General features: G+C 44.8%; 1 protein-coding gene across 1 annotated transcript in view; it reads right to left on the bottom strand.

Annotated features, from left to right (window-relative positions):
- Positions 1–8,456: 8,456 nt before the first annotated feature.
- The window catches only part of LOC135984523 (alpha-2-macroglobulin-like protein 1), a 32,850-nt gene continuing 15,210 nt past the window's right edge, over positions 8,457–26,096 (bottom strand). The window contains 20 exon segments of the mRNA XM_065626886.1: positions 8,457–8,557; positions 8,965–9,006; positions 10,172–10,274; positions 10,527–10,595; positions 11,286–11,376; positions 12,130–12,251; positions 13,525–13,740; positions 15,040–15,224; positions 17,473–17,626; positions 18,387–18,461; positions 19,831–19,987; positions 20,085–20,166; positions 21,377–21,553; positions 22,138–22,230; positions 22,525–22,576; positions 22,750–22,871; positions 23,012–23,138; positions 23,344–23,569; positions 23,664–23,772; positions 24,331–24,436. Of these exon segments, the coding sequence (XP_065482958.1) occupies positions 8,508–8,557; positions 8,965–9,006; positions 10,172–10,274; positions 10,527–10,595; positions 11,286–11,376; positions 12,130–12,251; positions 13,525–13,740; positions 15,040–15,224; positions 17,473–17,626; positions 18,387–18,461; positions 19,831–19,987; positions 20,085–20,166; positions 21,377–21,553; positions 22,138–22,230; positions 22,525–22,576; positions 22,750–22,871; positions 23,012–23,138; positions 23,344–23,569; positions 23,664–23,772; positions 24,331–24,436 (2,358 nt within the window). The 3' untranslated portion in view covers positions 8,457–8,507.

Consider the following 26,096-nt stretch of genomic DNA (forward strand, 5'->3'; position numbering starts at 1 on the left):
CCCGCCGTTCCGTCACTTCCTCCCTCGAGGCGCTTTCCGGTCACGTGGCCCGCTTCCCGGGGCGCCGCTTGCCGTTGCCCCGGTGACGGCAGCCGGAGCCCGGCGGGATGCGGAGGAGGGGCGGGGCCTCGCCTGGGGCGGGGGCGCCGGGGCCCGCCCCGGTCACCCGCCCGGCCTTACCGGGGAGGGGCGCCGGGATCCTCGGTCGCGGCCCCCTGCCGGGCCTGCAGGAGAAGGGAACTAATGAATCAAGATGTTCCTGAGCGTCACAGCCTCGCTGTACGGCAGGCGCCGAGGGCTCTTCGCCATTCAGAGCAGGTGCGCTCTGTGCTGAAATACACTTGCGATCGGTCCTTCTGGACATTGGTTAAGCCTGTTAAACATCGGTAGTTTTATGTAGGTTGTAAAATATTTGTCTTAGTACCTGGAACAAGCTTTGATGAGCAGACAGGACGTAGCGGTAATAATAGTGCCTAGGGGGGTTTCTGTCCAGGTCACGGAGAGCACATGTAGAGATTCACAGTGGAAACTTGCATAAACAGGGTCAAGAAACCACAGTGGCAGTTTGCTGGCAACTTTCAGAAGAGAGGCTGCACTGTGCAGGCATTTAGACCTTGCTTCCCTTGGTCACTCACCAAGAACGTTAGTTCTTCTGTCTGTTGCCTATCTTAGGTAAGAGTGGTCAATTAAGGTAAACTTGTTCATTTGTAACAGTCGTGTTGTAGTCAGCATGACCGTTGCTAAGAACACAAGAAATGCTCTATCAGATCCGACCAATGGCTCATCTTGATGAAAGCCGATGAGTTTCCTTGAAGGATGACAGCTCATGCACCAAGGAAGGGTAGGAAGAAGCAAAAGACAAGCAGAAACTAATCATACTCCATCTACGTGTGCAAGGTGCAGAAGCTCAAGCACTGCTGAGGCTATGAGCATCATAAATTTCCCTGCAAATGACGTGACTGAGCTTCATGTTGCAAGAACATTGCATCTGGCTCAGTAACGAAAAGTGCTGGGCTATCAGTTCGCAGGAGATCCACTCCCATTGACTCAGAATCACAAAATAGCATTCGCTGCTGCCCAAAAAGCAGCAAAACACACTGTACAGGAGAGTGTTTGGTCTGTTACCACACACACCTGCTCTAAATGTTGGGAATTCTTTTTTAATTCAGACAGAAAAGTGTCTGTCTGATTTTTTTTAAAAAAAGCTAAAAGATGTATTTAAGGCCATTCAAAATAAGCCAAAAGCTCAGATAGTGATCAAGGGAACAATGACAAGGCAGGGAACCCAGCCAACTAATCCCTGTGAATCAACCACTACTAAATCTCTCAACGACTGGATGAACGACTAAGCCATTTGTCCCTGTTGCAAAACCCACTGAAGTGGATTCAAGGGAGGAAACCCTCACTGGCATCCATGCAAATGAAGGGGAACTACTGCAATAAAGAGGCTTTAAGACTTACTGGGGTGTACTTCGAGGCTGCTGATATTATTGTCTCCCATAACTCCTGCAGTAGGTTCTTAGAGTGTACATTTAGCGTTTGTTTTAAATGCATTACAAACTAGTTTTATCATATGCCCCCAGTCTGCCATGGAAAGATTTGCTGAAGAACAGTTTTCCATTCCCTTTATCCACTGCCTTCATTATTTTTGTAAATCTCAGTCCCCCATCTAGTCACTAGATTCTGCTAATTCTGCTCACCAAATGGTGAAATCCCAGCTTTTTCGGTGTCTCCTCATGAAACACTATTGAGGCTCATGCTACAATTTGTGAGAATGGCTTATAGGGTCTGGCTGGAAACCTGTCAAGCACTATACAAGACAGGATTTATTTCATAGGTGGCATCGCTTGATGCAGACCTTCCCAGCTCTGGGCTTAGCCAGAAGAAACCCATTGTCGTTCCAATTATAGGGGGTTTTTTGCTTGTTTGTTTGGGGGGGGGGTTGTGTGTTTTTTCTCTTTTTTTTTGTTTGGTTTTGTTTGGTTTTGTTTGTTTGTGGGGTGGTTTTGTTTTTGCTTTTTCCCATTCCAACCCTTTGAAGCAAAAGAGTTTTGCCGGAGGAACGGCCTCTTACAGAGCAAGCCACGGAGCGCTGGCGACACTTAGTGGCCTTGATGGAAAAGTGCACCTTTTGACTTCACCTTTTTTTCCAATTTATCAGGAAGATAGCGATAGCAAATGGATCTCATACAGAGGTAAGTAAACAGCACTGCTGAGCGTGAAGATGAGTCTGCATACTGTGCCATACAGATTCATATAGTACCTGCATATACATGGACGTCTAGCCTGTGTATCCGTATTTGCCTTCTTTACCACACTCAATTTCTTGGTTCCGTCTGGAAGCAAGACCATCACCTCCAGGTACCGCAAAAGGAAAACTTGTGGTGGAAAAACTTGTGGTGAAAACTCTCATGGTGGGGAAGACTGGAGCTTTCATGCGCACTGTCAGGGAACAAGGCATCTTGTATTCAGCCTCAGCCACCAAGAGCTAATGCTTAGATCTATAGCACAGAGGTGCAAGGGGAGCCAGAAATCCTATTTAGAGCCACCTCCAAGCCTGGAATGTCTTCCTGCTCAGAGAAGAGGTTGACATCATTCCCAGTTTACTAGGACATATAATTGGGATAGGCCTATGTTGCAGTTTCTGCAATGTACTTCTTACAGGCTGCCCAGATCTCTGCTTTTGGTATCCACACCTTCACATATATGGGCACCGGACCATCTGCAGCCTCACCACACTACTAAATCTCAACAACCTTCTGCTTCTCCTGGTCCCCCTGGCCCATCGCCATCTCCAGAAGGAAGCTGAACAGATGATCATAGCAACCACAGGGTCTAATTTCTATTTTGTCCTGATGCTGAGCAAAAGCTCATCTGAGTGCGCTAATTTCTAAGTCCTGCTCTGACCTTGCCAGCCCCGCATTTGATACTAGTCTTTATATACCACCACCTCTTCCATACCCCGTCCTACACTTTATTTCCGGCATGACTGATCCTAGTGTGAACCTGCACTTCCTACCATTAGAAGGCTTCTCTAAGTCTGCAAGCTGAGAAAGCAGAGAGGCTGCAACCACATCTCCTTATCTTTATTTCCTGTCCCTCAAAAAAACAGGTCAGTGCATGCCAAACTACCTTTCTGCTCCCTGCAATTCCCCTGCAATTGGGAAGTTGGAATATATAAAGGGAACATCAGAATGCTTTATCTGTGTGTGAGGAGCCAGCACGAGGGGTCAATTACCTGCCATACCCTGAAGGCACCCTTCTCCTCTCCACTGTCTTTAAGATGTTAATTGCATATGAAAGGAAAACCGGGTCAACGAGTAAAAGCTGATACATATCAGTCTACTTACAAATGTTACTGGCCCTGGCCATCAAGACAGTATCAACTATATTGCTTGTCAACATGAGAGACTGTGGGGAAAAGACCACTGTTTGGCAAACTGTACAACACAAGAAGTCACAAGCTTTAGACTTTTCTCAGGAAAGAAGCCTCTTTGAATGTCAAAGGTAAGCCACATTCCAGGGCCTCTACCCTTAAGCTGAAACAAACCACATCCACAAAGGAAATCCAAGCATGCTTAAAAATTACTTATTCATCTATTGCATGTCTTGCACTTAACTATGGGTTGATACAAACACTTTGATGCAGCTATTTGAGCTTGGTAGAAAACTAACCAATAGAATAAGATTAAAAATTAAGCAAGTTGACACATGTGAGTCTACAGGTATGCTTACCTTGCATGGAGACAATACAGATCATGGAATGGATCCATGGAATCTTACATGGCTCTCAGTGGTAGCTATTTTAAAAGCCTGTTATTGTTCTGCAGGTGCAAGATAAAAATCTAGGTCATTGTTTACCTCAAAAAGAAGAAAAAACTCCGTGGAATAAACCTTAGACTCTATCGTGTCCAACTTTCTCCAGTAACAAGCTTTACCATTCCAAACTACAGCTCTACGGTTTTGTGCTTCTTTGCTGTTCTGGGTACTAAAAGTAACAGAAATAAGGAAGGGCGATCACAGCATATTGCTCTGTCTCCAAACTGGAGCATGTTAGTTGAGCATATACTAATATGCATAAATCAGGAAAGAAGGCATGTGTCCAGTCTTCCAGGAGAGTTTGCAAGTGAGCAATAAAGAGAGAGATTTCAGTGAGACAAGCCTTACTCCTTTTTGTAGAGAGAAGGAGGATTAACTTCTGTTGAGTGGTCTTCTTTTCAGAGAGAGAAGGAAGGTTGTTTTCTGACACACAGCTCAGTGCTTTTGGTTTCATGGATGTGCAAGAAGCCAAACTTTCAGGCAGATACCTACTGAATATTCTGTCAGGGCTTAGATACAGAGGGTTTTCGAAGTATAGACAGGTGGTCAAGGTATCAGGATACAGACAACTCACTTGTCCTGTGTCCTGACTTCTCTCTGTATGAGGCTTCCTTCAGTTTTCCATATGACCATTGCAGAGGTTCTGTGAAAGCCTAGGGAACTGATCTCTTCTGCACCCACTAGAAGCAGTGCAGTCTTTCAGTTCTATTTGCACAGTACTGGCAGATAACCACAAAGACCCAAATAAGCCATACTCATCAAATCTTTATGATTTATGAATGCTTCAACAGATTCCTACCTGTTCATTGTACAAACTACCTTCTTCATGTATAGATTTTAAGTATGCTATTTTTTTTTTTTTTGCAACAGCTTCCTAACAAGGCCAGAATCCATTTGGGACCATCTCATGTGCTTACAGCCCGTCTCCTTCTAAGGGGCCTACTTCCCACTCCTTTTAAGAGCTTTACTTTGCAGAAAAATCCCTTGCTATCTGAGATGCCAACTACCAGATTGCCTGTTAGCTCCCTCTTGTACTATGCTCTTCAGGATCTTATTTTTTTGCAGGCTGAAGCTGCAAAATTTTGCAGGAGGTTTTCCGATTGCCTCCAGGCCATCTGGGCGACCAAGACCCATACAGCAGCTGTGGTGAGGTGATGGGAGGAAGTCTCCTGGACATCTGTTACTTGTACCCCAGCTTTGCTTATATGCAGCAGAGGTTCCTTTCTTGGACTGGAAGACGTTTCCTACGGATGTCATCAAGGACAGGGAGCACCTTTCTACTGTCAGCAGAGCTGAACAAGCTTCAGATTGCCCACCCAGCACAGGCTAGCCACTTACCCTATTCCCTGAAGTTTGCTCCAAGATACAAAGACATTACTGACTTCTAATGTACACTCCTATCTTAAGGAAGCTTGCTACACAGCAGCTCTTTTTCAACCTTCTGGTTTGCCAGCTTTCTCAGCCCCTCGTATATGCAGCTGAACAACACTGATCTGATTTGAAACAACAACCTGGAAACATCTGTTTGTATTCACATTTCACATACTTCATTTCCTGTAAACCAGACCTTTGACGCATGTCCATTTAGAGGCAGGAGAGCCTGACTCATGGCCACACTACGCACACTGGGTTACAGCCTTCAGTTTTTATTTATAACCTCCCAATCTGAAGTTCAACCGGATTAGAGGACCTTCCTCCTGAAGCTCCTTCAGTCCAGCTCAAATACCCAGTGGAAGAAACTTGCCCAGAAGGCAACTGGGAGATGGTGGGTACCACTTTGCTCCCTTGTTCTTTCCTGTCCGTTGGCAGAGCACCATCGAACAGTACTCATTGACTCCTATGATGTCTTGGGAAGGAATAATGCTAGGGGAATGCTCCGTGGAGGCTCCTTCCAGTTCCTTCATATTTTTGCTTGCTTGAACTCAGCCCTGTGCTCTTTTTGTATCAGTTTTCCACAGAATCACTTAGTTCCTCATGCTTCCTAGCCACTGCTGTGAGAGTTTTATTTTCCTTTTTTTGCTGTCCCTATTGGACAGCCCCAAGAACAATGCTGAGTAGGGGAAGGACTGACTCTGCCCAGTGTATGGACAGATCACTCTGAATGGTCAGAAAATAATAGATGTACCGTCCTCTTGCAAGCTGTGGCAATCAGGCAAAGGGCTGCTACACAGGGATCCCCGAAACAACCCTGCTGGTCACATGATTTCCTTCACTTTATATTCCTTTTCCTCCTTTTTCTCTCCTATGTACTTCCTCTTGAGAAGCATCATCGCCTCCCAAACACACAGCCCACCTTGTTCACTTTTTCTCCACTGTTCCTGGTCTCATTGACTTCCTAGCTTTACGTCATATTTATGGCATGACTGTCTGGTAACTTCTTCCTTGATAATCAGTTCTATAAAACCAGTACCCATTTTTCTTATCTGGTGTCCCACCTTTTTGTGTACTGCCTTGCTAATGGACTGCATATTCTGATGAGCCATGTGCATACAATCTACTCTCCTACTTTGTGTATTGCATCCTCAAATTCCTCAGATTATTTTTTTCTAGTAGTGTCACAGGTAAGATTAGCTTCTGGGTTAATGTCTTTACAGGATGGGACTGGGTATTGCCAGAGTTTAAACATGCACAGTGTTGAATGACCCATCCAGAAGGCCTGGGCATGGATAGCTGAAATGGGAAAATGAACCTAGTTTTATGGGAAGCAGTCATGTGAGTCAGAGTCCAAGATAGGGAGATGAACAAAGAAAACAGGAAGGGCCATACATTGCTATTATATGTGCATTTTTCCGAAAAAGAGAGGGGGAGAAAAGGAAAGTGTTACCACAAATCACACCTGTAGAGACAGTAATTTCTGATTGTTTATAGAAAAAAAAAAGATGAGCACTGAGTAGTGGTACATGATATAAAAGATGATAGTAAAAAAGGTGTAGTTAGGACTGAACTTAAATGTGGAATGCCTAGGGACACAAAGCAAACAAAAAAAGGGAGAGATGACAATGAAAAGGACACCAACTTCAGAAATGTACACTATTCGTGAAAAATTTCCTCGCCTAAAGGGGACACGGAGAAATACAAAGTAAAAAATGAAGTAAGAGAAGAAAAAAGCAGAATAGAAAACAAGAGGAAGAGTAAGCAAGGGTCTTGCACAGGTGGGAAAGAGGCATATACAGCAGACAGGAGAGTGAGGTCAACTAAGACAGATTTGCTGACCATGAAACTGAAGAGAAAAGAAATACTGAAATGGACAGAACACTTGGGCAGGCAGAAAATTTTGGAAGAGGTAGGGACCATTTGGGGAACAAAAGTTCTTGGGATAAGCAGCTCTGGCAGCAGTTGAGGCAGGCCACGTGAGCAGTGGGGACTGGGACCTGGGGTTACAGCGTGGGCAGTGGAAGAGCAGGACAGTGTGAAGGGGAAGCGAAGAACTAGGAATAATTTCTCCTCAGTTCTGTGCAGGGGATCAAAAGGAACATCACTGGGCAGAGGAGGGAGTGTGCCAGGAGCAGGGGGTGGGCTGGAGCCTTCACAGGAGTGTTTGTGGGTCTCAGAGCAGGAGACACCCTGAGAGAGAGAGGAACTTGGTGATAGAGGGAAGGAGAAGTTGAGGTATGTGAGAACAGGAGGTAAAGTGTTGGGGGAAGTGGGAGTGCAGGGTGCTGGTGGAGGCACAGACACTGAGACCAGGCAGAGGTCTTGGGGCAGTTTGGCAACCAGGGCTGTGAAAGGAGGAGACTGACCACATTGGCAGGGATGGCTATAGGCTGGGTGAGGCGGGGTCTTGCCTTGCCCTTGGGTTCCCCAACACCTAGAGCTCCATCCTGATGTCACCACTCACCTATGAGGGCTCTGTCTCTCTTCCCCATTCTACACCCCCACACAGCCCGCCTAACCCTATTCCGCAACCTCTCCCTCTCCTCCTTTCTCCTCATTTCCCCCCTCTGCTGCAGGATCCCCACTTCCAAGAGGGAGAGAGAGAGAGAGAGATTTGTTCCTGTGTCAGGACTGATTAGTTTTAGCCAGGTAAGGGGAATTTCCACTGCTGTGTTTTTGGTTGGTTGGTTGTTGTTGGTTTGGTTTTGATTTTGTTTTTGTTTTAATTTTGGTTTGGTTGTGGTTTTCTTTTTTTGTTGTTGTTGGTTTTTTTTGGTTTCTTGGGGTTTTTTTTTCTGTTTGGTTGGTTTATATGGCGCTATTCAGAATACCTAAAAGTATTACAAACAAATGTCCCATTCTTTCTCAGTCTGTGATGCTGCCACATCCCTCTGTTCCTACTCTTCAGTTGTGACAGAAAGATGGTCCACAGGGCCATGTAGTGAAATTTCCTTTTTTTTCACTTGGAGTTTGGTTGCAGACAAACTGTTGTGTTAACTCAGTTGAGAAGGTAGCTTAGAGATAGGAATTGGGGAGGAGAGGAATACTTATGCCAATATGGTGATCAAAAGCAAAGTATGTAACCATGACCTAAATAATGTTTCTCTCTTTTTCAGACATTAAAATCTGTTCAGATTTCATGAATTGTCAAGTCATTGCCTTCTTTCCACATAATTTATTTCACTTCATCTTGAACTACTGTGTATCAAACCAGGTTTCACACAGAAACTTGGGGCACAGATCAAAGGTGCATCCAACACAGCAGAGAAGGGCCAGAGCAAGGAAGTTTTCCTTATGGAAACAGGAAACTCAGATTACTGATTCCAGAGCCAGGGCATTCTAGTAGGAACTCTTTTCGAGACATCTGCAGAAAGAAAGAGCAAGAAAAGGCAAAGTGCCTGATGAATTTTTAGGAAGAAATCTAAGGACTAACAAATCTGAGAGGATGGGTTGCAACATATTTTTGTCATTGACATAGGCATTTCCAGTTGCATTCATATTTGGGATGCTGCGAGGACTCTATAATGAAAGGAGTGCATGGAAATGGAATAAAGACAGATTCTTTTCACTTTCCATGGTATGCTCAAGCCTTGGTCTGCATTGACATTATACCTGGGCTGGAAACTGTGCCCAGAACTAGTACAGTAGATCCTAATTCAACCTGCAGTCCAGGAAGGCTCTGCATCATCTAGGTGTGCTGCTTTGCTTGCTTACCACCAGTTCTCTGCTCTGTTTCATCTGTTTCTGCCCTGGAAGCCTTTTAACACTAACCTGAACTGCAAGGAAAAACATATTCTCTTGCTGTGCGGTCATCTGTAGAAAAAAAAGAGAAAGGGTGGTGAGCAGCAGAACTGCATGGTAGGGTAATGCCAAACTTCTTTCTCTTTAATGTAACCATCCTACTACTTTAATTTTTTACTCTTCAGGCAATGTCTACAGTGGGTCAGACCAATGATCTGAGCCCCCAACATGTGTCTCACACAGCTGTAAAAGACCCTTTTTTGCATTCTGATACCTTCTAATGCAAGGACATTTCTGTAAATAGAGAACATTTCAGTAATGTATCCTGATAGCCTTGATTTTTTTACTGATAATTAGAATTTTTGTGTCAGATAACAGTTTTTAAAGTGTGAGTCCTAAGCACAAAAATTCTTGTATAGGATGTAATAGCAAAAAGAGACCATATTAGGTGAAAATATTTAGCTCTGTAAAGGCTGGACTGAGACGTCTCCTCCTCTCTTGACATGGTGTGGAAGGGGGAAGAAGAATGGAATTCAGTATACAACATGTAGGTCTGTGGTGCTTCTTTCTAAATCTCCAGTTGTAGTTTTTTCCATTTTGTTCTCAATTTTTTTAAAATGATTCTTAATGTTTTATGTAGTGGTTTGGCTCATAGTGAGCACAAAATAATCAGAGAGACTCACAATGATTCCAAGATATCTGTCTTTTGTGTGCTAATAGTTAATTTAGAGCTTTAAGTGGTAAAAAATTATCTTCCTATTATCCTCTGAGACATGACAGCACCCAATGGATGGTAGGATTATTACACAACACATGAAAAGCATAGAACTAAATTCTGCCTTCTGATGGATAAGGGTGACAGTAATACTAACTTTAAATAAATGCCTAAGTATTTTCAAGAGAGCTAAGAAGCAGGAGGAGGCATGGTAAATTGACAGGGAATCTTTCTTTCCACAGAGAGGTAGCTTCAAGCTAAAGGAAGTCAAAAAATACAGTCATTTTGAACACTTGCACGCCACAACATAATCATAGTGCCAGGTGGTCTTGTCACAAGAATAGAAAAGCAAGTGATTCTGCTACTTGAATGTAGAAGTTTTGTACAGAGGAAACTCAAGCTTGGAGTTGCAGGAGGAAGTGCACTGGAATAAGGGAGATCAGGAAATAAGGGGCATAGACAGAACTGTTTCTCAGTGAGGAGTGTAACAGTTACTCTTTGCCTATGCTAATGAAATCTCACCTGGTTTATAGTAGTCATAGACATGCACTGTTGCTGCTTTCAGGTTCTGCACTTCAATATCTTGTTCCACTGAGATGTTAAGCTTCAGAGAAGTCTTACCCAGCTGGAGACAAGAAGAGAAGTGAACAGAAAAATGCATTGGCCATGTCAAAATCACATACATACCAACTTTATTCCCTCTGCACCAGAGATTTCTTTCCCTACCTTTCCAAATTCTTCCACTCTCTTCTTTTGCCAAAACTTTAGCCTGCTTGGCGGGCCTAGAGATTGGTATTTCTGATCTCTGGGAGACCCAACACAAAGTGCTGCAGTTGCTACTATTTGAATGGGCAGCTTCCTGTGGTCTTCCTCTTACCTCTTCCAAGTAGATTGTGACTTTGTCTGGTTTTATCTCTGTCTTTTTCACCAGGGGTATCTTCTCCAGCTGTGAAGGGAGACAAGAGATGAGCTTGGTTAGCATCAGCTCATTGGCCTTCCCTGTTGTCTCACATGAAGTTTGCTATTTGTCAGTGAACCACAGCTGACTGAAGAGCTTAGCTGAGTCAGGGGAAGCCCTGCATTCCCTAGCTATAATAGCATTGAGTTTGTTGGGAGCGCACAGAGGCTTAGAAAATATTTTTTTGAGGTTTGGAGTGAGTGTCCTTGAGAAGTATTCTTAATTTCAGCACTTGTAGCAAAGGGAAAGATGGCTTGTAGGAGAATATGGTGGATCTTCCTGGCTGTCTCCTGAAACACTGGAGCATGCCATTCAACAGCTCTGTGGGATTCAACACCACTTTATGGAGTATCCCTACAAATGTCACTGGCAACAGCAAAGGGTCTCAGTGCACCCCAGGTTGTTCTAATTAGGTGTTTTTCAGCTCCTCTCTAACCTCTTACTGCTTATGTGATCCTCACTACTGAACATGAAAAACTGCACAATGAGTTTTGCAAGTTGAAAGGCGCCTTGTGAAATAGCCCACTATATCTGCACTTGCTTAATTTAGTTAACTTGTAGTAAGATAAGTAGCTACTATTCTCCAGCGCTTCTTAGCTTTTTGGATATTTCTGGCTGAACTACATCTGGAAAATAGATTTTCTTATCTTCAGGTGAGACCAGAGGAAAAAGTCTTACCGCTGTCACAGAGCTGCTCACAGGAATGAACCCTGACAGCACCTCCACGTCCACCAGGGCCATGTTACTGATCTCACGGTTCCCTATGTAACTGAAAAAAAGCAGGAGAGAAGCACATTAGATATAGAAGGCACCACAGCATTTCTAGGAGATACTAATGAACACTTCCAAACTCTGGCCTACTCTACAGTGATGTGAAAGCTCAGCAGCTTGTCTAGCTGATGGGAGAAAGGAAACACCCCCTCTCCATATGTCCTTGCTCAATATGGAGACAGACTGTGTAGCAAATGTATTATGGTTAATGCTCATGCTGCCCTCTACAACAGGTGAAAGTGATCTTTGATGTTACAGATTGAGACTGGCAATGTCGACATTGTTCTCTTTCAGGACAGCAGGGCATGGAGAACATTGATCAAGACACTCTTCCTAGACAGATGCAGGCAAGTAAAGTGTGGACAGGGTCTGGAGTTTCCACTGTCTGGTTCCAGCAGAGGTTTACACTGCAGGAGAGTGCACCTCGAGGCTGGTTCAGCCTAGGCTGCCAAACATGCCCCATGGGGGAGCTCTGGCTCTTGGAAATTCTGCCATGTCAGCTGCTAGTGCTCTGGGGGCTGCTGAGCTGCTCCATCCTGACTGAGATAGTTGCTGTGGTTTTGAAATCCACTGCCAGTGCATTCCCATGCTTCCCCAGGCCTTAATTCACAATCTCTTTGGGATCTATAAAGAAGAAAAGAGTCTGCCTTGTGTCTTTGTCTCCACAGACAAGAGAGATTTATGGAGTTCTAGTCACACTACTGATGCTCCCGCTTATTTCCTCTGGAGAAAGCCTCAAGGGATCTCATACCTGATGGACACATGGATGTCAAGCTGTTTCCTGACATCATCACATTCTCTTGGTACTGTTTCCACATCCAGGACAAAGACCTCTTCTGGTTTTGGTGGTGGGGTGTTATAGTACAAAGTGGTCTGGTGCAGAAGAAAAACATCTCTGTGAAGTGTCCCAGAGCTTCTCTACGTGAACCTGAAGGACTACCTGTGCCTCTAGCTTTTAAGAAATTTGTAACCAGTGGCTAATACATTTGGGCCCAGCTGTTATTTCTGTTCAGACACATGCTATTTAGCACATGACATCACATACTCCTGCCAAATGTAACCCTCAGCATAGTGGCTCAGGTATCTGTGATCCAAGGCCTCATTCAGTACAATGTCTCAGTCTTATTAAAAAAATATAGTTAAGATGTGAGAAAGTACATTAGCTAAAACCCTGCCCACAAGGAGAAAGAAGTGTAACTGTTAACTGCTGACATGATAATAGTTAGTAGTTCTAGGTCTCAATAGGAAAAATACTGACAAAACAAGTATTAAACCCATAAGAAAGAAAGAAAGAGCAGAGAATCAGAAAAGGACAACTCAGTAAGAAGGATGATTACAGTCTTCCAAAGAGCAGCATGCACAAATCTTCCTCCACTTGCCTGGTGACTGGCTGCTTGGCTAGCAGGTACTCATCAGATGTCTTATGTTTATTGACTATATTCAAGTATAGCCAAGCAGTTCGAGTCCTAGCTACCTTCTACATGCATTAGCCATAACTAATTGTTGTGTCGTCTTGTCTATACACCGCTTGTAGGCTCTCTGTGAGCATCACAGGAGATGGCTGAATAGAACTGACTCAGCGAGGGATGTTTGCACAGGGAGTAACTTGATTTTGCAGTTTGTTGCTGCATGAATAGCTAATAAGCAGACCACTACCAAAGCTGACAGAAAAATAAAATCTATTGTCCTGATGTACCTGTTATGTTGCTATTCTGGGATAAGAAGACCTTGGTCCTACATCACTCCCTATCTCTGCATGTGATAATAACCCAAAGAATATTATGTCAGAAGATATACATTGCCCAGCTCCTGAAGCAGTGACATCAGCAACATATGTTCCGTATAGAAGCAGGTACTGTTCTATATGTCATCACTCCTGACTTCAGATCTACTGATCTCTTAACAAAGACATTGCTCTGTAGCACGAGACAGCAAAGCCGAGATATTTCTAAGAAGAAGATACGGTAAATGGTTGCAATAAACCCATGTCAACAGAATATACCTGAGCTCCTTTAAGCTTGTCTTGGTTCTGCCTAGAAAGCCAAATCCTACTCAGAACTTGGGGCTATAGTGCCTGCTTAGAGCCAAACCTCACTTGAAGAGTCAATGGCAAAACCTGACATCTCTGTTCCTTATATGTACTCACCTGTACATAGGCACAGCCGCTGCCAGACGCCTGCACTGTGTACATCCCTGGGACTGCAGGGAGAGGTACCTGATGCAGGACCAACTTGTTGTTCCTGTGCACGTGGAATATCAATGGAGAAGCCTCTTTGCCTTTCACTGTCACCTTTACATCTCTGGTCTCCTGAGGAATCAGGGCTGCATACTGAGCCAGGGCCTGCAGGCTAACAACTGTGTCCTGAAGGTAGAGAGAGAGTCACTTTGCTGTAGAGCAAATATCTGGTGCCCTGAAAGGCACTACAGGGAGAGCTACACACCTCATGGCCCTGATTCACAGTCTTACATAAGCAGGGTCTATGCCACCAAGTGCACAGACAGCAGGATGACTTCTGTTATCACAGAATCACAGAATGGCAGGGATTGGAAGGGACCTCGAAAGATCATCCAGTCCAATCCACCTGCCAGAGCAGGAACACCTAGATCAGGCTGCACAGGAAGGTGTCCAGGCGGGTTTTGAATGTCTCCAGAGAAGAAGACTCCACAACCTCTCTGGGCAGCCTGTTCCAGTGTTCTGTTATACTCACTGAGAAGAAGTTTATTCTCAAATTTAAGTGGAACCTCTTGTGTTCCAGTTTGAACCCGTTGCCCCTCATCCTATCATTGGTTGTCACCGAGAAGAGCCTGGCTCCATCCTCGTGACACTGACCCTTTACATATTTATAAACATTAATGAGGTCACCCCTCAGTCTCCTCTTCTCCAAACTAAAGAGACCCAGCTCCCTCAGCCTTTCCTCATAAGGCAGATGCTCCCCTCCCTTCATGATCTTTGTTGCCCTGCGCTGGACTCTCTCCAGCAGTTCCCTGTCCTTTTTGAGCTGAGGGGCCCAGAACTGGACACAATATTCCAGATGTGGTCTCACCAGGGCAGAATAGAGGGGCAGGACAACCTCTCTCGACCTGCTAACCACCCCCCTTCTCATACACCCCAGGATGCCATTGGCCTTCCTGGCCACAAGGGCACAGTGCTGGCTCATGGTCATCCTGCTGTCCACCAGGACCCCCAGGTCCCTTTCTCCTACACTGCTCTCTAATAGGTCATTCCCCAACCTATACTGGAACCTGGGGTTGTTCCTACCCAGATGCAAGGCTCTGCACTTTCCCTTGTTATATTTAATTAAATTTTACCCCGCTCAACACTCCAGCCTGTCCAGGTCTCGCTGGATGGCAGCACAGCCTTCTGGGGCGTCAGCCACTCCTCCCAGCTTGGTGTCATCAGCAAACTTGCTGATAGTACACTCAATTCCCTCATCCTCATCTGGAAAAGGTGCCTTCTGAGCCCTGGGGCTAGCAGTCTCAGGCCCTGGGTAATCCCAATTACACCACGTAGAAAAATTTTCCACATGTCACTCTGTTCCCAAGCAGGGTTCATGTATGCATGTCTGCAAAGGATGAACCTAGAGTGACATGCCTATAAGGGACATGCACATTATTTCTGGGTGCAGTATCTCCTTCCCCCATGACTTCTCTGGCTTGTTACCTGTGTGGAAACAAATCCGCCAAAGGCATTTCTTTGTCCACTGAGCCAGTGCACAAGCTTGCTCACTGAGGCATCATTGTATGCCAAGTCTGGTTTGGAGATAGGAGCCAGGAGGATGTAGGCTGCTGTCTCAATCATAGAAGAAGAAGATTCTTCACTACTGGAATGTGATGTCAGGAGCTCTGCTGATGGGGGGGAAAACACGTGGAAGAGAAAAACAGTAGATCCCTGTGAACATCAGCTTTTCCTGCTCTGGTACCCCTCTAGGACTGGCAGTTCCCTGTACACCATCAGAAATTCCTGTGCCTTTCTGGGCACCTCAGAGTACAGAAGCCAATCCTTCCTGTTATTTTTGGACTCTGAAGGGTCAGCCAGCTATGATAGGCTCCATTTCTTCCTTTGAAAGCAGAGAGATCCAGACCCCAAATCTTCAATCAGTACTTTTAGGAAACAGTTCTTCTAGAAACAGATTGACAGAGGCTTTTTATTTAAAGTGCAGTCCTAGTCTTATTCAGCTCTGTGTATATTCAAAGCTATGTCCCCAAGTTACAGCATTTTTGCTGTTTCTGCATTTACCTATCACAATCTAACAGGGCTCCCTGTACTGAAAAGCTCTAGGACTCATTTCCAGTAAGTTTTATCTCTTGTACAAGAATTGGTCGCTCTTTGAGGGAGATTTGCTGGCAGGCTACCAGAGGAGCAAGACTACCCAACTTATTTTGTTGGCATCCTCACTAGGCAGTGCATGGACTGGGACAATTTCAGATAGACCTGGGTTCCCACCTATGATCCAAGCTCACAGGCTCTGAACACATCTGAGTTTGGTTGAATGTTTTGCTGTGGGATCTAACCAAAATTCAGCTAACAACCTAACTTAATTGTGCCAGTGTAGACATCTGCTGTGATGGTACAAATGTGAAAACCTGAAATGCTTTTAAATTAAAAGTCAGTCACAAAATCAATTGTTTCCATAAAACCAGCATAAAGACTGTAGAATTTAGCTCAGTGACTCTATGGACTGGTCTTACTTCATTATGTTTATCAAAATGTAAGACTTTTGTATGAGGGATTTGTGATTTGTTACTTCCAAGGTGACATAAACAGAACAATTTTTTAATGAAGTGGTGGAAGGTGCCTTGGAGATGCAGCTACAGATGACCTACAGATTAACCTTGATTCTTTAAAAAGAACCAAACTCCTGCTTGAGATCCAACAGTAATCCTGTTAGTGAGGCTAACAGAATCCCAGCCATGAGGAGGCCATGGAATGTGTATCTCTAGTCAGCAGAAGATAATCGTCTTCGGCAGAGATTCTCCAGAAGGCAAACTGGCTGCAGTTGGTGGCCATAGTCACATCCTCAGACTCAGCAGATAGAATATAAACACATTTAAATATGTAGAACACCTTTCCCTCACAATCCATTGCTCTTGCCAAGTAATTGCTAACTATTATCAGTGGAAGCAAGAACCAAAGAAAACCATCACCTGTCATAGGCAGTTTGTAGTGCTGCATGCCCTAGGGCCTTGAGGGGACATTTTCCATGGTGCTTGGTAAGTTAGAAGCATCAGACTGACTGGACATCAGTGAGGGTATGTTCCAGTCACTTGTTCCATATCTACTTTCTCAGTGGCAACTATGAGAAAATACTGAATTCAGTGTGTGCAGTTTTATTGCTTCCAGTTTGCCCAAAGCCACCCAGTGAAGCCAGCTGGGCAACTTGAGTGGCAATGCAGTGAACTGCACTGGTAGCTTGTCAGGCTGAAAAATCCTTTCCCTTTTTTCTTCTGTGTTATTTTTCAGTCCCCAACGTAGTTCACCATACTGCCTGAGGAACAGATGTAGGGAAGAGTTTACTTAAGCTATGTTGGGTAATGTTGTTAACCAATTGTTTAACCATAGGCTTAGGTGCTTGTGAAATCTCCTCCCTGGAATCCTCATTCAGGACAGAAGCCCATTATTTTCTTAAAGAGACAAAAAGAAAAACTGAGCTCAGCAGAACAGCAATAAAGATGCATCCACCCAAGGACCCTTGAGCTGTGTAGAGTAGCAATGGAGGTCAAAACGTTTGAATTCTGCAAATAAATGTCCTGATCAGCAGCTGAATGGACATGGTGAGGCAAGTTTCCCCTGCAAGATCTCTTGTACTATGTATGAATTGCTGAAGAATGACAGGAACACCACAACTCAATTGTGTACTTTGACCACACAAACTAAGCGTGGATTGCTTGTGCTGCTTTGATTAGAAATTGTTTCCTGGGTCAGAGAAAACTAGAGACTTTCACAGCTTCAATAAATTATGATTTTTCTGATGCAAAAGCCTATCTGAGAATAGTTAAATTTCCCAAACTCTTGCAATTAAATCCTACAGATGCCAGGTCTTAAACACAGTCATTATCTCTAGAACCCAAAATCTTCTGAAGAGCAACAACCTACCAGTTTCCTTTTCTAGCATATCCAGGAGCTGCTCTCTCATCTCCATGTCCTTTCTCAGTGTGAAGACATAAGCCATCAAGGCCTTGACATAAAGGCTTGTCTTATCAAGTGTTACATTCTTGAGGCAATGTAAGGCATTATCCAGCATGGTGTCCTGCGGAAGGAATCCAAACCCAGTGAATTTCCTCTAACCACTTTTTATTGTGAAAACCTACCCCTAACCCTCAAGTACCCCAGCTACATCCTTGATGTATTTCACCGCTAGCATCTCTTTCAGGGATGTGGAATGTGAAGGAGGGCAGACAATGCATCACTCGTTGTGGGTTGAAAATAAAGATGTGACTGGATGGATCACTGGGGTGGAGAATCCAGCCATAGCAAGTGTCTGGTAAGACACACACCAGCTCAGAACTGTCAGATCTGCATGCTGTGGGTCTCAGCTCTTGAGGGGACACAACATCGTTTTCAGAACTGTACCAGTAAGGCTGGAATATCAGCCCATCCTGGCTAGAACAGTCTACACTCAGCTTGAAGATCATGGCTTTTATTTCTGGTCTGAAGGAGGGGGGGTTGCATACCTGAAAGGTGGTCTTTTCTTTCTCCTTTAGCTATATTGATCAGTTTAATGAAAACTATTGCCTCTCCCTGCAGTCCCTGAGCCATTTTCAGAGACAATTGTTTCCACTGAGATCATTTGGGAATGGCAGATGCTCTGGTTTTCTGCAAATCAGGCCATTTATATTAAACAATCCTTACAGAGTTAAAAATTTCCCTTGAGCTTATTGTGTACAAAGGTGGGACATGACAGAACCTTTCACTAATTCAAGGTGGGTACTCCCTGAAACCACAGACCTGGAGAGGAATGAAGGGTGGAGCATGCTCCCAAGCCCTGCAAGATTAATGGTGTGACTTACATTCTTCTCCAGATGGAGCTCCACCAGTGTAGCAGTGATATAGGCTGTTAATGAGATTGTATCATCCACACCACCCTGCAAGTCACACGGACATCAGAAAGGGACAAAACCAACCAACCAAGCCTGTCATCATATAGCCACTGAAACATCCTATGAATGGTATACCTGAGAGAGTACAGTAGCATGCCTCTGGGCATTCCTGAACATGTGGGGACTGAAGAAAGCCCTCCAGCCTCACTTACCGAATATCATGAAAGTCTGGTATTGAGGGCAGCCTCGGAGCCATATTGTGCATGCAGCCTAGATGTGCCTTCTCATAGAAGGGCCTGAAGCAAACTTTTAAGCTGTTTATTTTATCAGCGACTGGACACTAGAACAAATTTTTGTGGTGCAGGGTTTGCATACAAAAAAGCGATGCATGTTTACACACAATTCAGCTGACTGTGAGATGCTACAAGAGCTCCTTTTCCCATCAGAGAACATTAATTCTTGGAGGAGTTCTGCTTGAATCCTCAGACATGAGACAAGACTAGATCTAAAGTGAACAGAGAAATTTGGGCTGAGACGCTGAGAAGCATAGTTGACCACTGAATAGCAGAAACTTTGAAGTGTAAGGGGTGAGGGGGAAACCTATTACAAAAAAATTCTGTTCAAATAGAAAGCCCAAGCTGAGAAATTAATGAAAGTCAGATAAGGATGAACAGCCTACATGTATACTCTGTTCTTATGTTGTACTGCATCCAATTTTTATGAAAAAAAGTGTAAGCCTTTGCTTTGCTAAAATAGCAGCCTGTTTTCTTTTGTAAACCTGCCTTGTATTTAATATGGGTGACTTTGCAGTCTGACCAGTCTGTATTATTCTTGCCTTTACAAAAACAATGAACTCAAGTATTGCCACACTGCATGCACACTGCTTGGTACCTGAGTACTAGGGCATGTTCACTAAAAGTTTGGTGCATTTCCAGCTACACTGCAGGGATCATTTTGGGGCTGCCAGGCTCCAGGAGAAGTCATACTTGGTGGGCAATGGAGGGACAACTGTGTCTTCAGATAATGCCATATTAGAGCACATAGTCAGGCCAATCTGGAGAGTATTGTGCATCATAAGGCATGAGATAAGGGAGAATGCAACCAGGGTATTCTAGACAAGCACTAAAATATAAAAATATTTATCCCTCTGCCCCTGAAATGCCTGGGCACAATTAGCCATGGTGCCTTTTGACTAGAGTAAAAATGAAGAAAACCTAGCAGATGTTAAAACCTCACATAGAGGAAATGCCTGCTGCTTTAGGTCATGCTTTTTCATTCTGCCCTGGAAAGATGCCTTGGCTGTGCTAGACCATGGGGACACTGTTTTGTGCTACTGTGCAGAGTGGAAGAGCCTGAGGAAGCAACCCTGTGCCCCACACTGTGTTCCTTCCACTCCCACGTTTGGCAGCTGTACCTGCAAGTCATTGCTGAAGAGCTTCCCCACACTCTGGAAGCAGCCACTGGGCAGCTGGTGCTTCTGCAGCCAGAGCAGAGCATTGTGCACATGATCCTGACTGATGTAAATGTAAGAACTGGCTTGTCCAAAGGACTTGGCTACAAAAGCTGTAAGCCTGTGAACAGAGCATGAAGAAATCCCATGTCACAGCAAGGAGATGAACCAGAAAGGACAATACGTTTGGGAGGACAGTACCAATTTTGGTCACTCACCATGTGTTGCCCTGGTTGTCAGATTTCCCAAAGGCGCTGTAGGAGCCATCATCATGTTTGTAGAGCAGCTGATGCTGGTAACCTATGAAGGCAGGTGCCAGGACACAATTCTCAGTGTGTGAGGGCCTGTAGCATCTCAAGCCATATCCTTGCCGTGGGAAAAGGCTTCACAGCATGAGACTTCATTAGGTCCACAGTCAGAGACATTGAGGCAAACACAATTCCCTGTGCATCCCACAGCATCAGCCTGACAAGAAGCAGTTGCACAGTGCCATTGTTGTGCACCATGTGGCTGCTCTGCAGTACTAGTGCTGCTATGTGCAAGTACTATGGGTGTCTGTCCTGCTGATTTTGCAGAACAGTGACATACTCGCCACGTCATATCTCCCCATGCCCCAGGGAGCCCTCACGTGCACCTTGTTGTGAATAAAAAGATCTGTAGGAGTGAGGAGGAAGGCATTTCATAGAGGGGACCAATACGAAAACCTGTTTGTTGTTCAGCACTGCAGCTAGCCCTGGTGGGACTCCTGAAAGCACTTTTTATGGGATGTACAGAAGGAACAAGCCATGCCTTTAAGCTCTGAAGACAGAACACTGTCCCCATCTGTTCACTCTTCCGCAGTCCTCCACATGTCCTCACTGTTCACCCTCCATGTCACCCCTCTGCTGCCACGATTTCCCTGGGTAGGCTCACCTCTCCCAGATATGTGTCCCAACTTGCAGTATAAGAGAGAAAAGGGGAAGGAGAGGGAGTAAAATCCTATCTATAGGAGGCTCCTGAGCTTGCAGCGTAGCAGGTTAAGGGGACTGTGAGGAACATCGCAAAATGAGCCACAGGCAATGGCACTGTATTAAATTCAGATTATATCAGACTGATCTGACATGACCCCACAACATATGCCCTAAAACAGAGGGAAACACTAAGCTACCAAACTCCTATCTCCCCACAAAGGCCACTCTTTATCCCAGTTAATAGCAGCTGATGCCCCGTTTCCACAAGGGATTTCTGTCTCCCTCAAACTGATAAGGGAACAAACCATAAGCATCATGTAATGATGGAGATTGTTAATTACCCACACCCTCCTCAGAAAAGCAGGTTTAGTACTTCAATAAAGGAAAAGACAGAAGTTCTGCTTCCTCAGAAACATGTTTTTCCTTCCATTAGACATCTCCCTTATTCTCTGTGATATCTTCCTTTCTCACTGCTCTGGCAGTGCTCCCACTCATGCCGTGCAGCTCCCCACCAGACCAGTGCCCCACATTGATTTTGCAGCAGAAGGAAGAATGTTTACCTGTTCTCAGGAATTTCAGTGCTTTCTCTTCGATTTCTGGGTCCAGTTGTTTAGTCTTTTTCAAGTACTGGAGCATGAAGATGTTTGGTGCAAACTGAACCATGCTCTGCTCACCACAGCCAAAGGGCATCGTTAGCAGATGGTCTAAATTTTGAAGTGCTGGGCCCATGATGTCCCCTTAATTTTGAGGTGGAAGGGCAGGAGAAATGGGAAGCACAGACATTCAGCAGTATGAAAATAAGGGACTGCTGCCTTCTCTAAACTCTACTGGGGTCCTGGAAAAGAGCCAGCCCCTCACTGAACAGAGATGATTAAGATTTCTGCTGATCTCTCCCAGATTAGACCAGCACAGAAAGAGAAGACATCATGGTTCTGGAAGGAGGTGGAAATGTGAAGATAAGGGCACCTGAAGTAAGGCGAAGAGAGATGTCATTCCTGCGTGGGTATCGAGGAGGGAAAAGAATTATAGAGGCAAACTAGGTGGAAATCTGCAGGGATGGTTTTGGTTCGCTTAGGTGGGTGGCAGTGACAGATGTCAGAGAGGATACCCCATTTTGTGCCTTCTCGTCCAGTCACTTGGGGGTCACCCAGGATCATTCCTTATGAGAAGAATTAATACTGAAAAAGATTACTTGATCCGCATTTCTGAGGCAAACATCACACCCCTTACAGTTTATCTCATGAGGAAATGGACGGATGCATCATTAAGGGCAAAGTATTGTGCAAGCTCTTCCCACTAGGGACCCGGGAGCAGGGAAAGCCTTTCTCATCAATCACAGAGAAAGTGGCTCGGCCAGATCCCTCCAGCACTTCTGCAGGCAGCATCAGGGAGAACTCTTCAGAGACAGTGTTATCTGAGGAATGCAGAACCCAGAAATTTATCCTATTGAAGAAGTATTGCACACAAACGTAACATCCTAAGGAGATCCAGGTGAGGATGAAACTTGCAAACAAGTGCCTCGAGGCAGGAAATTTTGCCAGGTAGAAGACAAACATGGACAAACTATAGCGGTTGTTCTCCCAGCAGGGATGACGCCACTAGCACTTGCTCTCAAACAAATTCCCACCACCTCTGGTTATTTGCAGTACCCCTGCCCCTTCCATCCTACTCTCATGATCAGTAGCAGTCAGAGATTTTTGCCCCATACCTGCAGCACAGAGAAAGGCATTATGGGTCTTCTCTTGTAGGACACCTCCTGGCTGCAGAGGGAGAAAGACTAGTTCAGATAGAGAAGCTAGGAAAATAAGTTACCATGCCTTCGCAGGCCTATCTGCTTCTGAGAAGGGACTAAACTTCCTCTTAGCATCTTGTTAACTGCCTCAGGGGATGATTGACTGTCCCCAGGTATTCTCCGCCCTGAGGTCTGACTAACCTTCACAAGCAGAGGTTTTATCACTGTGTCTCTCTCCCCTTGCAAAGGTGTCACAGCAATCCTATTACCACACAGACCGTGTGAATCTTCTGCCACGCTGCTCACGGTGACATTCGCTTTGCCTGCAAGGAGCACAGAGGCACATTGCTGAGCACTCGCAGCAGACAGCTCTATATACAAGCATTAGGACCAGACATGCAGAGGCAGGCAAATTCCACCTCTCTTCCCGCTAGCTGCCACACATCCCTCTGCTCAACCTCACCCAGTCTGGTGACTGTCACGTTCCACTCAAAGGTTTTTGCTTCATTAGCACAGAGGCAGCTGGTGAACTGGCACTCTGGACAGGCATCCACCTTTAGTTCTGGAGTCTCTGTGAGAGTGGTGCGCACCTGAGAGTGGTGGGGTGTATAAGCACACATTGGCATAGTGTTAGTACCAGGTGCTGCTAAAAGGAGCGAACACCATGAGTCATAAAGTGTGAGACTGTGCTTTGTGGCCCACATGCCAGTAGCTAGAGCTCCTGAGAAGCTCATAGTTTGGCTTTGGGCTCAAGTTTTTGCTCTGGCAGCAGTGTGTAACTGAGGGAATACTCACCTGGATACAGTCCTTGAGGTAGTTGAAGACAGTGGCTTTTAGGCTGGAAGTGTCTCCTTGAATCATGGAGTACGGCAGTGACGGATCTACAAAGAAAGGCTGGAAGACCCTAAGAGTGGTCAGAGGAGACAATCCAAATCCAGTATCAGCAACACAGAAGGTGTTGGCATTCCATTCTGTGATGGTGTCAGGTACAGCAACTTGGAGAGATGCTTGCCCATCATCTCTACAGCAGGAAGAGAGAGAGGGAAACTTGCTCAGAAGCAGTCAGAAGTCTCCAGGGGTCTCTCTGGGGAAGGCAGGTAGAGGCCATTACCAACCCGACAGAGACCAAATCCCAAATCCAGGTCTCTGGGAAAAGTGCCCGTGGTCTTGGCTTCCTTGTGTTATCAGAGTGAGGTACAGGATCATTATGGACAACATGATTTTCTGCAGAAAAGCAAGTGATACTTCAGAAAACAGCATACATAGCTTACAGGTGAAGTTAGTTCGTTATTCACAGGCAGTCTAACACAAACCATAAATGCTTTGTGACACAGAACAGGAGTGGACAGAGCTGGCTTTTCAGTGAGAATCTGGCACAGTGTCTGTGTCTTTGAGGAGCACAGATTTAGGGAGACAGAGTTGGATTGAATTTAGCCAGAGGCTCAGTCTGACAGATCCAGCAAGTTTGCTCTGGATCCAGTGGGAGACAGCATCCTCAAATGGAGTTGCACTCTTTTAAATAGTCTGTGAAAGTGCTGGTGGAGAGCACACTACATTTTCTGTGAAGAGTGCAGAACACCAGGACAGCCAATAAATCATAGATATTTGAGCTTTTATCTGTGATTTATAAATCAGGTCAATTGAACTGGACACAAGCTTTGATCCTCTCATACACAAACAAGAAACACAGTAGGATGGAAGTCAGCTGTCTCACCTGCAGCTGGCCAGAATTGTAAGAAGAGAGTCCCTTCAGTCAAGGAGATGGACATGTCTGTTCCTTACCAAAAACACTGTCTTTTCCAGGATACTTCTTTTTCTCAAAGCCTGGTTGCACACAGGAAACTGGTTTTTTGATTCTAGTATTGGTTAATATTTTCATGCGCAATATCTGGGAAAACACTTAAGAGAGTAAATCAATGATAAAAGGGAACAAAGACTGTTGAAAATATCTCATGATAGCAGGTGTCATAAGGGGGCTGGTGGTAGCTGAAACAGTTTAAAATGCTGCTTGTTTATATATGTATGCAAAGACTTACAGGCTCAGACTCTGGTCAGTACATGAGGAATGGAAACAAGCTTCTGAAGAATACTGAGGCCAGTCATTACTTCTCCTAAATGTCAACTTCATATGCCTAACTCTAACAATGAGCCAGAGCCAAACACTTCATATCCTGTGAAAAACTTAAGAGAAAAAAATTTCCAGGCTCTGCACAATTTTGGAATGCAAAGATCTGACTGGCTGTTCACACAAAACTGTTCTTACACAAGTTAGTACCAGTCCTGACTTAGAAAACAGATGGGGAGCCAGATCAGGACATAGTATGGATTCTGATTTTGTCTGAATGAGACTCAGAGTCTCAGGGCCTGTACTGCACAAAGTGGAAATATTGGATTGGATGCACCTTCATGTGCATGGACTGAGAAGAAGACATCACCACACCAAAAGAATACATGTGATCCTGTGAGCAATCCTTGCTATGATTTAGTGGTATACAGGTCACTGAGAACTATTCTGCTTTCTTGAAGTGCCAAAAGACTTCATGGAGAGTATGGGTCCTCACTGTTTCTGTGGAGGGTGTACATGCCTGTGGACTTAGTCATATGTTACAGGACAGCCATCCATTACAAGGTCACTAATAATTGAGATATAGCGGGATCTCCTTTAAGTAGCATCCAGTATAATTTAGGAGTAAGCATCTAGAAGACAGCAGAGTACCATGCCTTTGGGGGGAATCAGGGTCTGTATCAGTAAGGTGGAGTCTGTCCGCCTGAGGACCACATGCACCTCAGGCTCCATTTTGGGTTGTTTTCAGTGTGTTGTTATCCTCTTCTCCTATTTTGAGGTGCTTTTACTAGCATATATTTTTTTAAACAACATTCTGGCAGTGGCAGCACTGCTTGGGTTTCAGTTAGCAGATTGTTCTTAATCTTTTTCTGGTTATTGTTCTTGTTAGTGGATTAGCATATTTTGTCATTTGTCTTGACTGTTAGCTATAAAGCCAAATTGTGAATGACTTCTTTTTATTAAAACTGCTTTGAGGAGAGGTAACAGATTAAAGGAGTTTGCAAATAAAATAATAGCCAAACAATGTTTCATCAAAATATGGTCAGGGGCTCAGGTCTTACTGGGATATTCTTGCCACTCCCCCTTTGTAGATACGGTAGCCTAAACTAAGTTTATTCATTTTTACACTGTCTTTCTCTCATCAAGTGGTTTGCACTATGCTTAGTCAAGCTTCATTTTTCTCTATAGTCCCCAAATCACAGAATCACAGAACGTTAGTGATTGGAAGGAACCTTGAAAGATCATCCAGTCCAATCCCCTCGCCGGAGCAGGAACACCCAGATGAGGCTACACAGGAAGGCGTCCAGGCGGGTTTGGAATGTCTCCAGAGAAGGAGACTCCACAACCTCCCTGGGCAGCCTGTTCCAGTGCCGCGTCCCCCTCATTGTGAAGAAGTTTCTTCTCAAATTTAAATGGAACCTCCTGTGTTCCAGTTTGCAGCCATTGCCCCTTGTCTTATCACTGGTTGTCACCAAGAAGAGCC

The sequence above is a fragment of the Caloenas nicobarica genome, chromosome 1, assembly GCF_036013445.1.
Source record: "Caloenas nicobarica isolate bCalNic1 chromosome 1, bCalNic1.hap1, whole genome shotgun sequence".
Classification (NCBI taxonomy): Eukaryota; Metazoa; Chordata; class Aves; order Columbiformes; family Columbidae; genus Caloenas; species Caloenas nicobarica.